The 17,725-nt window shown below is 41.9% G+C and overlaps 1 protein-coding gene across 1 annotated transcript in view; it reads left to right on the top strand.

The window, feature by feature from the left end:
• Positions 1–17,725, top strand: part of cfap20dc (CFAP20 domain containing) — a 248,480-nt gene that overhangs the window by 150,084 nt on the left and 80,671 nt on the right. The window contains exon 13 of the mRNA XM_028824600.2: positions 12,640–13,008. Coding sequence (XP_028680433.2) covers positions 12,640–13,008 — 369 coding nt within the window. The remainder of the gene's footprint in view (positions 1–12,639; positions 13,009–17,725) is intronic.

The following is a 17,725-nucleotide window of genomic DNA, read 5'->3' as shown; positions in this document are numbered from 1 at the left end:
AAAACAGAGATAAAACAACAATAATTATAGCATTCTTGTTAATAAGCTTTCCTAAACAGAAAAGTCTTTAGTTGTTTTTTTTAAAAGAGCCCACAATCTGCTGTGTTCTCAGGCTCTCTGGAAGGCCATTCCAGAGCTGTGGAGTAGCGGCCGCAAAGGCTCGGTCACCCATTGTATGAAGTCTGGTCACGGGGGTGAAGGCGGTAGGTTTCTTGTAGTGGATTGTAATTATAAGGAGTTCCTGAAGATATTGTGGAGCATTTCCATGGATACACTTGTGAGTAAACAGAGTTTGTATTCGATACGGAGAGGAATAGGGAGCCAATGAAGTGACCGAAGGATTGGTGAGATGTTTTCATATTTCCGCACCCTCATCATGATCTTTGCAGCACTATTTTGAATTTGTTGGAGCTTTTGAAGGCTCTTGTTGGGTATCCCGATGAGGAGTGCATTACAATAGTCCAGTCTGGATGAAACAAAGGGATGAACCAGCTTTTCAGCATCACAGAGGGAGAGGTAGGGACAGAGTTTGGCTATGTTTCGGAGATGAAGGAATGCAATTTTACAAAGGTGACGGACATGTGTATCAAATGACAGATGGGAGTCTATCTTGACACCCAGATTTGTAACAGAAGGGTAGAGGGTAATGGTACAGTCAGAAAAGGAAATACAATTTACAGAGGAACGCGTTTGGGGTGGCAATTAAGAACTTCAGTTTTGGTGCTGTTCAGCTTGAGGAAGTTCTTGGACATTCAGGCCTCAATCTCATCCAGGCAAGAGGAAAGAGTTGATGGAGGTGTAAGAGAAGTCGAATCCAGTCTCCCATAGAGCTGCGTATCATCGGCATAGCAATGGAATGAAACTCCATGCTTGCGGATGATGTGACCCAGGGGTAGTATATAGATATTAAAGAGGGTCGGCCCGAGGACTGATCTTTGTGGGACTCCACAGGTGACAGTGTGAGTATGAGACTTCGCATCCCCCAAGGCCACATACTCAGTCCTGTCTGTAAGATAGGACTTGAACCACTTGAAAGCAATGTCAGAAAGTCCAATTGTATAGTGAAGACGATGAGGGAGAATATTATGATCTACTGTATCAAATGCAGCTGTAAGGTCCAGGAGGATAAGGAGTGATGGAGAGCCCTGGTCAGCAACCATCAGGAGGTCATTGGTGACTCTAATCAGGACTGTCTCTGTGCTGTGAGAAGTTCGGAAACCAGACTGAAATTTTTCAAACAGATTGAATTTTTGGAGGTGATCCTGAAGCTAAACCAAAACAACCTTTTCCAAAACCATAGATAGATAACGTGGGCTGGATTGTGGTTGCAATCTCACAAAACGCATTTGGCGTAGTCAGCAGGATTTGTACTGTGAGCAGGTGGAATGTAGTGTAGACAGATAGATATGAAAGGCACCATATGATTGATGGATATCAACCTGGGCTAGATTGTGGATGCGATTTCACAACAGGGCATTTGGCATAGTCAGCAGAATTTGTACCCTCGACAGGTGGAATGTAGTGTAGAAGGACAGATATGAAGGGCACCATATGATTGATTGATTGATAGATATCCACCTGGGCTGGATTGTGGTGCGATTTCACAACTGAGCATTTGGCATAGTCAGCAAGATTTGCGATGTGGATAGGTGGAATGTAGTGTAGAAAGATGGATGTGAAAGGCACCATTAGATAGATACATATCAACCTGGGCTGGACTGTGGTGTGATTTCACAACAAAGCATTTGCCGCAGTCAGCAGGATTTGCGATGTGGTTAGGTGGAATGTAGCGTAGTGGTGGTGCTACTGCCAGGTAGGTAGGTAGATAGTGTAATGGAAAGCAGGGACAAACCAATATTACCATGGACAAGATTACTGAGCTGAAGGATTTGCTCTTGTCACAGTTGTTCCAATGCTCTAATATTCTAATAACTCTCAGTTTATAAATAACATTTTGGCTTGCAACAAAAATCTGTAGTCTCTGTTGTCCTCGAGGATTGAATTTGTGCCCCCTGGTTGTGTTGTTTTGACATCTTGATGAAGAAAACATCATGAAGGTATTGTCCATTTTCTCCCGTACACATTCTAAGAGCCTGTTGTGAAAATTCTGCTATGCTCGACGTAACATGCCAGCAATTTCCTCTTCAGTCCTCCTTTTTTAGTTACAGGTGCGGGTACACTTGGCTTTTAAGATGTCCCCATAGAAAAAAAAAAAACAATAACTGTGAGATCTGGGGCTCTCAAGAGGCCATGGAATGTCACCATTGCGTGAAATGATGTGCCTTCCAAACAATCAATTGGGCAGTGTGCAAAGAGGCTCCAGCTGGGGACTATTGCACAGGAGTGGAACTGCTTGGTAGGGGAGCCCCCTGGCGCTTGTACGTGACAGGCTTCTATTGTTTTAACAATTCTGTGTTTGCCCTTATTGCTAACATGGCTTTGGCAGTGATGACCCCCTCTAGTGGGCATCTTTCTGGAAGTGTTTGGGACTCCTAATTCATAACACGTGTTTTTGTGATGACCAAGAAGCTATTTTTAATCTCACGTTTTCATTGAGAGTGGAACAAATAAAGTTTGATATAATTATAAATAATAAGATACAATTGTAATAATATGTATACAAGCCAATGATGACCAAAGCCGTAAAGCAGTAAACATGGGGGACAGGGGGCTCAAGTCACTTGTGTCCCATGATCCCCGTGTCAGTTATCCAGTTGTTTGCTTACAATATGTACAACACATGCATTTTTACTAACATATTGTTAAGTAGATAACTTATGGAAAATTGAAAAAATCTGTGCATATCAGAAACAGGAAATGCAATTCACATGGGATTGTCATTCTGGAGTGTTAAGTGCTACATGATGAGAGAAAAATGAATTTAAATGAATGAACAAGGGTGCAGCATTCCAACATTTGTAAAAAGTGAAGGCATCTAAATACCTTCTGAAGGTCTTGTATTTACAATTTTTTTCATATTTTTTTAATTTGTTTGCCTCAGCAGAGAAAAAAGAATAAGCAACGACTGGCGTCAAAGCAAAAAACAAGGGACCAAAAAGAGCAATAAATAAATGAATAAATAAATGACAGAAAACAAAAAGAAGCCCTCTTAATTTCATGTCTGAAATTTGAGTGAGCAAGGTGTCAATGAAATAATGATTTAAGAAAATTAAAAATCATATTTGTGCAAAAGATTTAACTAAATTATATTTTTTTTAACAAGTTGTTGCCAGATGGCAGATCTTTCAAAGCACATATCTCGAAACAGCAAAGTGCTGCAGAGATTTATACCCAAAACGATAAAGCTGGCAACATCATCACTAAGCTACTCAAGATGGCAAAATAATAATAGATAAAAATGTGTGTGTGTGTATATATATATATATATATATATATATATATATATATACTGTGAAATGCATAGGCACTGTCGTCCCCTTGAACCCTCAGCTCAGACTTCAGCCAGTAGATAAAAGTCCAATATGACTATTTTATAATTATGTGCACCAAGCACTCTCCACTCCACTATACTCACACAATAATCAATAAACAATAACCAATTCTCCACTCCCAGACGCGTTGCCACCCTTCCACCCAGCTCAGCTCGACGTCTGGGATTTCCCATAGTCCTTTTATAGTCCTTGACCCGGAAGTGTTTCTCTCTGTCCATGTGATTGTTAACACTTCCGGGTCAGATAAAAACTCCTTTTCATCAACCCGGAAGTGAGTCATTTGCTCTGTCGCCGTGACTAATACGCACTTCCGGGTTATAGGTGAAACAAAAGTCTCTGGGCCTTCCTGCAGCGTCCCCTGGAGGTTCCCATGGTATCCAGCAGGGCTGTGATGAAAAACTCCATTGTCCATGATGCCCTGCTGGAACTCTGGGTACCTCTATGTTGCAGGCAGGGCTGCACCTGGTGGCTTGGGGGTATTGGCCGGGCTGAATGGCCAGCCATATTCCATAATATATATATATATATATATATATATATATATATATATATATATAGTCATTTAGCCTGTTACAAAAACGGGTGCTAGAACAGTAGTGCATAAACATTAGTAGGAACAGTCTGTAGTAAATGCCAAGGGACTTAGACCTCATTCTTTTTGTTGGTCGTATTTTTCTTTCTTTCAGCCTTTCTTTTGTTGATGTTTACTTGCTGAGCTGACCGTTCTTCGTGAGCTGCCGCCGTGTATTGTGTGTCTTTAAATATTCTGTGACAGTAATACTGTCTTGTACGTCCGTAATATACCTTTAATTATCTCTGGCGGTAATACAGGCGTGCACGTCGGTAATATGCCTTTAATCTCCTCTGACAGTAATACTGGCTTGTATGTGGCTGTAATATGCGTCACTGTATTGTGTACCTTTAATTTCCTCTCGCAGTAATACTGGTTTGAATCTCCGTAAAACACCTCTAACTTTCTCTGACAGTAATATCGCGCATCGCACCGTGCCCCGCGCATGCGCACTTCACCAGAAGACACACACACACGGACACCTGGACGCACACAGGGATTTTATTAATGAGAAGATATGTGTGTGTATGTATATATGTATGTGACCCCCCGTGACCCTGTGTTCGGATTCGGCGGGTTGAAAAATGGATGGATGGATATGTGTGTGTGTGTGTGTGTATATATATATATATATATATATATATGTGTGTGTGTGTATATATTCTGTGTTACCTTATTGTTTTCCTGTGGTCCTCGGCCTTAAGTACAGATCGCCTCAACTCGGTTGGCCATTCATTGCTGGAAGCTCTCTGTCATAATCACTAAACATTTTTCAGGAAGCTGAATTTTTGAAAACATTTGTTGTTCATTAATCTACCAAACATCTGATTTTAGCCTTCGTGAAGTTTTTTTTTTTTTTTTCCCTCATTCTGTGGGGTTTTTTTTTTTTTTTCCCCACACCCTTTGGTCCTCATGTTGAGCGATAATAGCAGCCGATTCCAAAATGACAAACAGCCCACTTAGAACCACCTGTAGGCCTTTTATCAGGCTAATTGTGCCTGACGTGACAAAGCAGTGACACACAGATGGCCAAGGAACAGATAAGCAGCCAATTAACCAATTACTTTTTGTTTCTTAAAATACATAAAAAGTGCTACAATTCCTATGCCATGAACCCTTTTTTATAACATAAATCCCCTCAGTTTAATGCCTAACATCCGTATCCTTTGTTTCGGTTCCATGCCAGCATGCTTGGATAGTGAGTCTCACTAATAACACTTATGGACTGCACAATCTATTAAGGAGCTCATATGTAAGGGTGTTGTGTTTCAGTCAGGTCCTCCACCCCTTGGCTGGGGTTCACATTTCCCTTTTACGTTTGTTTGTTATTTTTTACATTAGCATTATTGTTGTTTTAGTTTCTTTAAATCGTGTGCCATGTGTTTTGTGGTGGGTCCCCCAAGAGGCATGGCCACCTGCCCACCACCATCACCAATATTAGGGCTGAGGAAAACATCAAGTCCCTTGTGGTTCATTGAATGCACTCATGGTGTTGGTGACGACATGGGTTGCTTGATTTATTGATTTGTCCTTTTTTGGACTTTGCGTACTGGATTGTGTATTTGTTTGCTCTGGATTGCCTTGTTGTTTCAGGCAGTGCCTTTTGCTTTTGTGCTCTTTGGAGCTTATTTTGCTTGATCGAGTGTCTGAAAAATACCTTTTTATTCATAAAGGTTTTGCTTTGCTCTTTTGTGACTTGCCAGGGTTTTTTTATGGGTTTTCCCCTCCTCTAGTGGGCATCTTGAGTCATTTTTCAGACTATTGTGCTTAGGAACTCTCTTGTTCACGACATATGAATCAATAGTTTTGTGTATTTTATGCTTTAAGGTCTATTTTGAAATATTATTTTTCACATTTGTTTTTTCTGTCATATTACTGTGCTCTCTCTTTAAATGTTCTGAGGTTTCATGTGCTTTGTGGGTGGAGTTCCAGGAGGCGGGGCCACTCTGAATTGACAGCTGCATGCTCCTCCCTCTCACTATAGAGATCCAGTACCAGATTATTTGGGTTATTGTAAGGATTGTAATTTTCATGGATTTACTGTTTTATTTTTCTGACTTCTTTCCCATGTTCTTGGGTTTAGCTTTTGGATTTTTTTTTTAAACCCTTTCAACCCTTAGTATTGCCTTTTAGATTCCTTTTGGAGCATTTTTCTGTATTTTTCCATTTTTGTTAAATACATCCTAATTTTTAATTGCATTCGATGCAACCAGAGAATACTTCTGGACCTATCTTTTCAAGCCAAACGTTTGATGCTTCCTTGAAGGAAATTCTCATGCATTTTGAACTTGTAAAGAATATGTGGAGCTACTAAAGCCAGTTTTCCATTTGCAGGCCTGCGTAGGCCGGAGCCGGCAGGTAGCAGTTGTAGGCTGGCTGGCTGACTTCCAAGCAATGCTGTGAAGTTCATGGCCTGCTTTTTTGGGGACTTTTATAGGCCTCACACCCATTTTTTTTTTTTTTTTGCTATGTTGTCGCCTCCGTATAACAACAAAAATACATTTTCACAGCACTGTAAAGTGTGTCATAGCTGCCATTTATCTTTAGCGTCATTGTCTGGTTGTACCCTTTTCATCGTTGCTGTAAATAGTAAAATGTTTGAATTAGCTGGTGGAAGTGCGCTTAATCCGTCTGCTCATTTATTCATTCATATTTTTGTTCGGTCCATCCATCACTCTACCAGTACAGGGTCACCGAGAGTCAGATTCTCTCCTGCCACCATTGGCATTAAGGACAGGGTGTCACTTATTCAGTGCCGGATTAACCAATAGGCACATGTAGCATATGCTACGGGCCCCGCAATTTCGGGGGCCCCCAAATGGTGGACCCAATATTTAATGAAAAAGTGTAGCATTGAAAAACTGGTCTTTAAAAATATTATCTTTACGTTTTTAAACTGTAAATTTCTTACACAACAAAACTTTAGGGGCCCAACACATAAAATTCACATAAATATTATAAGATTCTTATTATAATCGAGAGTAAAATAATTATTTAGTCCGGTTTGAACTGTTCAGAATCTAAACTTCAGATGATGCAGACCAAAAGGGCCCCCAAATTTGAAATGTGCTACGGGCCCCCAATGCTCTTAATCCGGCCCTGCTCTTATTCATCATTCATACTGCTCTCCCAAACTTATACTTTATACCTTAGAATTGCCAGTCAATCAGAAGTGCATAGAGGAAACCAGAGCTCCCAGTAAAACCCTCACAAACCTGGAAGGAAGACCTAAGAGAATACCATGAGCAGAAACTGAACTGGGGTCCAAGGGCTGTGTGCCGGATGCATCGTTCTGGCAGGCTTTGTTGGTTTCATTTATTAAAAACTAAAGCCGCCGCAAGGAAAAAATGGATTGTAGTTTTTATTAATAAAAGGACGGTTTTCCATATTTTTGTATCTCTCGTCTGTTGCACAGTATTAGTGCTGTCTTGGGGGAAGAGAATGTTAAATTATAATCATTATTTTCAGGGAAGTGCAGATTAGCTAGCCGGCTTTTTGGATGATTAATTTACTGGTAAAGGTTGCTTTTGATTAACCCCCCGGAATAGCAACGCGGCAGTCGGATTCAGGGAAACTTTCCCGGAATCAGTTGATGTGTGTTTTTTATAAATCATGTTGACAAACTAATAAGCAATTGGAAAGTTTATTTCACGACTGTACTGAATGAGATCAATTTAAATTAGCATCAGTTATCAGGAAGCAAAACACGGCTGCCTGAGTACTCCGGAGATATTGACACATTTGTCACATCTGATTTACTGCCGAGTGGAATACCAAATGCCACCTAATGCGTTTGATTCGGAAAACGTTATTCTATTCATTAGTCGGGGTAAGAAGAAAAGAGAGGGGAAAAAAAAAAAAAACGAAGTGGTCGGGTAAAATACTTCACCTGACGCCACGGCTGAAAATGAGCCAAGCCGGAATCATCTTCTGTAATTATTGGGCCTTGTGTTGATTCTGGTGCGACTGAAAAGCGTTCGATTAATCCCAACAGGTATGAAATAATAACTGGAAGCGCCTCGTGGAGGAAGCCATTGTGGCTTTTACTTTCACTCGTAAATGTCGTCTTCCCTTCTTGCCGTCTTTCATTTTTCTCTGCCTTGTTTGATTTTTTTTTTCTTTTTCCAGATAATCCTCCTCTTTTTTAAATCAATGTCCCTTGAAATGGACGACGACATACAAAGTGACATACAAAAATATACAACCCCCTTGAAAGTCGTCATCCTAATTTTCTGCATGACCAAAGCTTTGTCCCCAAATGTATCCATTCGGTATTTTGAATGTTGTAACGATACACTTGAAGTCCAAATAAACCATTTTCTGTTAACTGCAGCAGACAAACTCCAAAGTTTGTGTCTGCCAGCGTAGTCCAGGCCTACACATTCATACTTTGAGGGTCGAGAACCCTTTAGCTGCAGTAACTGCCTTCATTCTTTTGGGGATGGAAGGATGTCCCAGTTTTGCCCCTTGTGATTCTGTTATTGTTTAGTGAATATTAGATTAGATAGATAGAAAGATAGATACTTTATTAATCCCAAGGGGAAATTCACAAAGAACATTAGAACACTCTTTTCGAGAACAGGCCATTCAGCCCAACAAAGCTCGCCAGTCCTGTCCTCTTAATTCTTCTAAAAAAACATCAAGTCGAGTTTTGAAAGTCCCTAAAGTCTTACTGTCCACCACACTTCTTGGTCGCTTATTCCAAGTGTCTAGCATTTTGTGTAAAGAAAAAACTTCCTAATGTTTGTGCAAAATTTCCCCTTAACAAGTTTCGAACTGTGCCCCCGTGTTCTTGATAAACGTATTTTAAAATAACCGTCTCGATCCACTGGACTAATTCACTTCATCATTTTAAACACTTCACTCAGGTCTCCTCTTCATCTCCTTAAGGCTCAGCTCTTTTAATCTTTCCTCATAACTCATCCCCTGTAGCTCTCTAATCAGCCTTGTTGCTCCTCTCTGGACTTTCTTCAGTGCTGTTATGTCCCTTTTGTAGACCAAAACTGTACCCAGAACTCCAGATGAGGCCTCACCAGTGTGTTATAAAGTTTGAGCAGAACCTCCTGGGACTTGTACTGCACTCATCAAGGTGCTATATAACCTGACATTCTGTTAGCCTTCTTCATGACTTCTGCACACTGCCGGGAAGTTGATAGCTTAGAGTCCACCGTGACTCCTAAATCCTTCTCATTTGGTGGAACTGTCTCGATAGATGGATATGAAAGGTACTATATTACTATATGATTGATAGATAGATAGATAGATTTCATGTGTCTGTGTGAAGACAAACTTCTTAATGTTTTTATCAGATTTACCCTCAACAAGTTTCCAACTGTGTCCCCGTGTTCTTGATGAACTCATTTTAAAGTCACCGTCTCGATCCACTGGACGAATTCCCTTCTTAATTTTAAACACTTCACTCAGGTCTCCTCTTAATCTTCTTCTCCTTAAACTGTAAAGGCTCAGCTCTTTTAATGTTTCCTCATAACTCATCCCCTGTAGCCCTGAATCAGCCTCGTCGCTCTTCTCTGGACTTTCTCTAGTGCTGCTATGTCCTTTTTGGAGACCAAAACTGCACCCAGGACTCCAGATGAGGCCTCACCAGTGTGTTATAAAGCCTGAGCAGACCCTCCTATGACTTGTGCTCCGCACATCAAGGCGCTATATAACCTGACAGTCTGTTAGCCTTCTTCATGGCTTCTGAACACTGCCTGGAAGTTGACAGCTTAGAGCAGGGGTGGCAAACTCCTGTCCTGGCGTGCCGCAGTGGCTGCAGGTTTTCATTCTAACCCTTTTCCTAATCAGTGACCAGTTTTCACTGCTAATTAACTTCCTTTTCCCTTCATTTTGATAGTCCTGTTTTTAAGGATTCAGTGCTCTGAATGAATTATTTTCTTCATTAAATGACAACCAAACAGAAATCAAATGTGAAACAAGTCAACAGTTGACCAGCTAAATTCGGGCTTCAAACTCCAAGTAGTTTCACTCCAACCAGTTTCTTAATGAGAAGCCAGTTCTTGCTGTTAATTAAACTTGTTATTTAGATAGATAGATAGATCTTTATTGTCAGGAACAACAAAATTGAAGGTGCAGTCGACTCAGTGTGAGGCATAAGAGTTAAAAAGACAAGAAGAGAGAATATAATAACAAACCGAATAGTAATAAAATTACTTTACAAAATATACAAATTGCACTGGTTAAATGTACAAATTGCTCTGGTTGACTTAAGGTCTATATTGCACTTTGGGAGAATGATATGGAGCAGTTTCATTCTGAGTTTAGGGCCAGAATTTAATTCTATGGCTTGTTGCTGCTCTCATTCTGACACAGCAGACATTTCCATAACTATTGATTTTGTTTTTTCTAAGAACATTGTCAAAATGTTTTGGCGACCTGAGGGATCAACCTTACTGAGACCTTCACCTTTCTTTTTTTTTTTCAGATATTGTGTGATGGGCACGGGTGAGCTGGTCATGTGGCACCTTGTTTTATGTCTCATTATTGTTTGGCAACTAATTAAAGATAAAGAAACACCTAAGGGGCCTGAATCCAGTTAATTCAAATTAAGGCAAAAGAAGTTAATTAGCAGCAAAAACTAATGAAGAAGATGGTTAGAATGAAAACCTTCAGCCACTGCGGCCCTCCAGGACTGGAGTTTGCCACCGCTGGTTTAGAGTCTACTATGACTCCTAAATCCTTCTCGTGAGGTGTACTCTCCGACTGCCCTTTGTCTATTCAAATCTAACATTTTTATTTCCTACGTGTAACGCTTTACTGACATTAAATCTCATCATCCACAAATCTGCCCCCCTTCTGTGATGATATAACGGATTCCAAACTATCTTCTAATCCACCTATCTTGGTGTCATCTGCAAACTTAACCAGCTTGTTCCTTATATTCCTATCTAAATCATTTATAGATATTAAAAATAGCAGCAACCCTAACACTGCCCCCTGCTGGTCACCACTCTTAACATCAGCCAGTTCTGAGAAGGTTCCTCACCCCATCACCCTCTTCTTCCTGCGTCTGAGCCAGTTCCACACACCACCCCCTGAACAGCCACTTCTTTTAGTTTGATGCCCACCCTCTCAGGTGGCACCTTCTCAAATGCTTTCTGAAAGTCCACATCAATAATCTCATCTGCTCCACTCTAGTCATATCCTTCCGTTGCCTCCTCATAGAATTCCAGTCTGTTAGTAAAACACGACCTCCCACTTCTGAGCCCACGCTGACGGTTCCTAATAACTCCTGCCCTTGCTCAATCTTATCCTTAATAATTCATTCCATTAATTAATTATTCCCCCATGTTTCTTGGCAGAGTATCTAGAGATCCTGCAAGTTGGTGGCCATGGCGTCTCTGGACAGCAGTTTTCAAATAGTGCCACAGATTCCCAATAGGGCAATTCCAACACATTCGCCTTTGTGTTTCTGAGCCATTCTGAGCCACTTTGACCTTCTGCTGAGTGTCATTGCCATGTTGAAAGGCGTTGGTTCATAGCAGACTGGAGCAAGTCCTCCTGCAATATCGTACGATGTGTGTGTCCATCCATTGTCCCTTCATCTCTGACAGCAGCTTATGAAAGCACTACCATAGCCTGATGTGGCCACCTCCATATTTCACCGTAGGTGTGGTGGGTGTTGTGGCCTGGCCAGCGTTAGTTTTACGCCACACATACGTCTTTGAAGTCTGGACAGAAAGTTCAATTGTGGTCTCATCTGACTATAAAGCGTTCACCCACATCTTAACTCATACGTGCTTCTATGTGGACCTTCTTAAGGAATGGCTTCTTTGTTGCTCCCCTTCTGTAGAGACCTGTCTTATGGAGAACCCGATGCACCTTCACTCCAGTCTCCGCTAAACAGTGTTGCACACTTCGGAGAGGAACAGTTGGATTTTTAGTCGAAGGTCCTGCTCTGATGTTTCGTTTTGAGGTTATGGCCTTTTCTGGTAAGAGTCAGGCTGCTGTGATGGACCTTCTACTTTCTGATGATGGATCCAGCAGTGGGACATTCAGACTCTTTGATATTTTTTGTAGCCATTTCCTGACTTGTGCATTTCAATGACTTTTTCTGTCACATCAGCAGAATACTTTTGCATGCCCCCGTAAAACATGAATTTGAACCCAAGACCCAGGAACCCCCAACAATCAGGTTCCTTGGCCTTATTCTGGTTATAAGTTCATTCACCTAAAACTCCCAGTGTCTGCTTCAGCTTCCTCTTCTCCTCTTTTGTAACTGTGGTCGTCTTTCCTTTAATTTCCTGCCTGGTCACACAAATGTGAAGTACAAACCACAACTCAAGCACTCAGAAAGAGCTAGAAAGAAATAACTCTTCCGAAATCCAATATCGACCCTTTGCCCAACATTGAAAGCAGATATAAAAATGAATACATCGATTAACGAAATGGACAACACTACATAAAAGCACCAGGCAGAGTGTGTCCCGCGTCTTGCTGAGGGAGGGATTCTCCAGAGCGTTTTAGGCCAAGGACCAGTCAAAGGTGTAAGTCGACCCCAAAAGCCAACAGTCGGTTCTTGTGGAACTGGAGAAAAAAAAAAATCAACCCTAGCTACAAAAGTCCTCATCATGATCTCTTTCTTTGCTTTGTTTTTAGGACGAAGATGATTTAAGAGCTCCAAGTCCAACCCACAGCCCTGAAATGACTGGCGCTGCTCTCCACCCCAGAAGTCCACTGGCTCATTTAAAGATCTCCTCCCAGAGGCTGCCGAGCCCTGCGCCATCCCTGTCACCAGTAGAACTGTATAATTCGGCCACGATTGATGGAGGGGACGCAGAGCGAGAGCTGGAAGTGAACCGCGTGAAGCCTGATCTCAGCTACTCCCCTGGTAGAAGCCGACCCGGGTCCTCCATGGACACCTCAGACGAAAGGAGAATCCCCTCGGTGGGACCAGACAAGCATTTAAGGTCTTCCGTCAACAGAAAGTCTCTAAAAGAAATTCCAAGAAGTTCAACAAGGCCATTGGTATGTGTTATCCATTTGCCACCTCTCTTTACTGCTCTGAACTTGTTAATGTTTGAACTTTAAATGCTGTTGATGGTACCTCGTGTGGGGTTAGCGTCTCGCTGGGAGTTAATGTTATGTGCACCAGCTGTGCCCCTTGAATTGGATGAAGTGAGTTTTTAGAATGTTATGACAATTTTTTTCTAAATAAGGAGGACATCCCTGAGCGGGTTTGGTTTGTTTAATTCCATAGTCTGTTTGCATCCAGTAGCTTTTCCATCACAGACGTTTGGCATTGTCCCTGGGCCTTTCTGTATAGGAGGAATATTGTGATGTATGTGTCTGATTGACCTTTCTCTACCCTTAATGGCAACTCACCAGTCTTCATTTATTTTTCTCCAAACTATTAACACGATTGCTTACATCTTCATCTACTTGTGACAATGACGTTCCTCATAATGAACTAATGTCCTGGAACATAATAACAAGGTACTGAGCAATCTTCTCAGCTTTGCTTCCAACTTAAAGAACTGGGAGCTCAAACATTCAGAAGCTCTCACTGTTTAAACCTTGAGTTGTGAGACTCTTGATTGCAGCCTCAGACCCTACTAAACAGCTTCTACTTGGTGATGCCCCCCAGTGCTTGGCAGTCTCTCTCACTCCCTTTGGTCCGTCCATGAATCTCCTTTGATCGCTTTGTTCAAATTGTGGTTGAAGACTCTGCCCTTTCCTCTCTTTCTTTCTTTCATTCATTCATTCATTTTTCAGTATATCATCTGGCGCTGTGCGTCCCGTTGGCACCACCAGTAGAACTTGGCTCTTGTTTACCAAGCTGTACCGATACTGGTATGTTGTCGGTCTAATCTGAAAGAAATTCACCTGTCCATTTTCTAACTCACTGTGAACTCTAAGGGGAGCCACATAACCCCAAACACAAATGCACAAACACAAGTCTCGGGTTCAAGTACTTGATTTGTTATACAAAAATACCTTGCCAGGTCTTTCAAGGTTGCACAATCCAAGTACAGTTCTTCCTTCTCTCTTCTCTCCTTCCTTTCTCCACCCACCTCCATCCAAAGTGTGTTGCTCTGCTTCCTCTCAGCTCTGATTCCCTTTTATGCTGGACCCAGGAGTACTTCTGGTGCCAGGGCATCACCCAAAGGAAAGCACTTCTGGGTCAGATGGAAGTCCTGAAAAGTAGGGATGGCAAATCCCTTCAGTGCCCCCATAAGAATCCAGACTCCTGTTTCTTATGAGATGGAATTGAATGCAAGGCAGCAGCCAACCTCGGACAGAACGTCAGTAGCTCTTCTGAAAATGAGGGTGTTGGACCAGACATGATGATGGTGTGCTGTCCATCATGTCTGACCAACGTTAAATTCACCAATCATCCAGACTCCTGTCTCTTATGACCTTGACTGGAATGCAAGGTGGAAACCAACCTTAGTCATAGTGCCAGTTGTTCTATAAATGGCTTACCTGCTTGTATGGACCTCTCATTGATGATGGTGTGCAGTCCATCATGTCTGACCAACATTAAATTCACCAATTATCCAGACTCCTCCTGTTTCTTATGGAATGGAATTGAATGCAAGGCAACAGCCAGCATAGGACAGAACGTCAGTAGCTCTTCTGAAAATGAGGGTGTTGGACCAGTCATCATCATGATGATGATGGTGTGCTGTCTATCATGTCTGACCAACGTTAAATTCACCAATCATCCAGACCCCTGTCTGTAATGGCCTTTTATTCAATGCAAGAGAGGGACCAGCCCTACACGTGTCCAGTAGTTGTGTAAATAACAACACGTGTGCTTGCCATATTGATGCTGGTCTGTTGTTAGTCATCCCACCCGGTCAATCTTCTAGGATGGGTTTGAAAATTCAGTTCATCCATCCCTCTGTTTCCTGATCTGCGTGGCTTCTGTTCTGTTGCAAGTTGCCTTGATCTCGATGGCAGCCCTTCAGTAAATGAGGGTGTTGGACCAGTCATGCTGATGATGGTGTTCTGTCAACCCTAGACCTAGTGCCAGACGTTGTGCCAGTAGTTCTATAAATGGCTCCAGGCTACCTGCCATATGGACCTGTCGTTGACGATGGTGTGCTGTCAGTCATTTCTCAATGACATTAACTTCACCAATCATGCAGACTCCTGTTCCTTGTGGAATGGAATTGAATGCAAGGCAGCAGCCAACCTTGGACAGAAGGTCAGTAGCTCTTCTGAAAATGAGGGCGTCAGACCAGTCATGCTGATGATGGTGGGTTGTCCATCACCTCTGACTAACATTAAATTCACCAATCATCCAGACTCTTGTCTTTTATGACCTTGACTGGAATGCAAGGCGGCAACCAACCTTAGTCAAAGTGCCAGTAGTTCTATAAATGGCTCCAGCCTACCTGCTTGTATGGACCTCTCATTGATGATGGTGTGCAGTCCATCATATCTGACTAACGTTAAATTCACCAATCATCCAGACACCTCCTGTCTCTTATGGAATGGAATTGAATGCAAGGCAACAGCTAGCCTCGGACAGAACATCAGTAGCTCTTCTGAAAATGAGGGTGTTGGACCAGTCATGCTGATGATGGTGGGTTGTCTATCACGTCTGACCAACATTAAATTCACTAATCATCCAGACTCCTGTCTCTTATAACCTTGACTGGAATGCAAGGCAGGAACCAACCTTAGTCATAGTGCCAGTAGTACTATAAATGATACAAGCATACCTGCCATATGGACACATCATCAATGGTGATGTTCTGTCAATCATTTATGAATGAGTTTAAGGTCACTAAGAATCCAGACTCCTGTTTCTTAATGGCTTCAAATTGCATGCAAGGCAGCAACCAATCCTGGATGGAATGTCAGTAGCTGTTCTAAAAATGAGGATGTTGAACCAGTTATGCTGATGATCATGTGCTGTCCATCATGTCTGACCAACGTTAAATTCACCAATCATCCAGACTCCTGTCTCTTATGGAATGGAATTGAATGCAAGGCAGCAGCCAACCTCGGACAGAACTTCAGTAGCTCTTCTGAAAATGAGGGTGTTGGACCAGTCATGATGATGGTGTGTTTTCAATCATTTCTAAATGTTGTTAAGTTCAGCAAATATCTGGACTCCTGACTCTTATGACCTTGACTGTGGAATGCAAGGCAGGAACCAACCTTAGTCATAGTGCCAGTAGTACTATAAATGACTCCAGCATAGCTGCCATATGGACACATCATCAATGGTGATATTCTGTCAGTCATTTCCGAATGACACTAAGGTCACCAAGAATCCAGACTCCTGTTTCTTAATGGCTTCGAATTGCATGCAAAGCAGTAGTCAACCTTGGATAGAATGTCAGTAGCTCTTCTAAAAATAGATAGAAAATGAAGGTGTTGGATCATTCATGCTGATGATGGTGTTCTGTCAACCCTAGACCTGGTACCAGATGTTGTGTCAGTAGCTCTATAAGTGGCTCCAGGCTACCTGCCATATGGACCCGTCATTAATGATGGTGCGCTATCAGTCATTCATCAGTGACATTAAGTTCTCCAGTCATTCAGACTCCTGTTTCTTATGGAATGAAATTGAATGCAAGGCAGCAGCCAACCTCGGACAGAACGTTGGTAGCTATTCTGTAAATGAGGGTGTTGGACCAGTCATGATGATGATGGTGTGCTGCCCATCATGTCTGACCAACATTAAATTCACCAATCATCCAGACTCCTCCTGTCTCTTATGGCCTTGAATGGATCCAACCCTGAATGGGGTGCCAGTCCATCACTTATTCAACCCAAACTTTGGAGCCAACTTAGATGTCCCACGCCCCAAGTGTCTCGTGCTCTGATTTAACAGAATGACTACCAGGCCTTAGTCTTGAAGCTGACATGGATTGTATCATCCTCGGTTTGGTGGGGGTGCCATACAGCACTGCTGTTTTTGAAAGGCGCTATATACAACTGTAATTGGGTTTATCACAGGTTTTAAGAAGCCCTCGATTCCTTTTTCGAGTGATGGCAGACTTTGACTCCTTTCATTGTCATGCCAGGGAGGTGTATCTGTCCCCCGTTTTTGAATGCCCGCGTTGCTCTTGACCTGATATTTCAGACCGTCTTCGCTCGCTCTTAATCTGAGTGACAGTCTTGAACAAATGCCTCCTTCAGAGCGTACCGTGAGTGCAGCTGAAAGGGTTTTCATCTCCAAACTCCAAATCGCGGGCGCGTAATTTCTATCCGATGCGATATTAAAGTTGCCATGCATGCCAGGTGCTTTAACATCATTATGGAAGAATGAGATAAATAAAGGAGCCTTTGAGCCATCGGAAGCAACTCAGTGATTTATAATTTAAAGAACGGCCATCGAGGTTGGAGGGCGAGCGGGATTAAACAAAAAAAAAAAAAAATCCGCCGGTCGTATCTTTCCAATTTTTTTTTTTTTTTTTTTTTTAAATTCCAGCGTTTTTATTTATTTATATGTATTTTTGACCTTTCTATCCATGTCGGAGTTAAATGAAAGCTGATTAAAGCACTTTTCAAGATGAAATCATGAATATTTTAATGGGGTATTTTCAGGGGCTTTAATTCAGACCCATTCAAATACTGAGGGCTCCATTATAACAGTACGCCACACATCAAAACCGTTGAGCTCTCAAGATAATGAATATTTCCATTTAACATTCTTAAATTGACTGCTGGTGATTAAAATTAAAAGACAATGATACAAAAAATGGTCATCGCTCATTAAATC

The sequence above is a fragment of the Erpetoichthys calabaricus genome, chromosome 18, assembly GCF_900747795.2.
Source record: "Erpetoichthys calabaricus chromosome 18, fErpCal1.3, whole genome shotgun sequence".
Lineage (NCBI taxonomy): Eukaryota > Metazoa > Chordata > Cladistia > Polypteriformes > Polypteridae > Erpetoichthys > Erpetoichthys calabaricus.
This window is presented reverse-complemented; position numbering and strand designations above follow the sequence as displayed.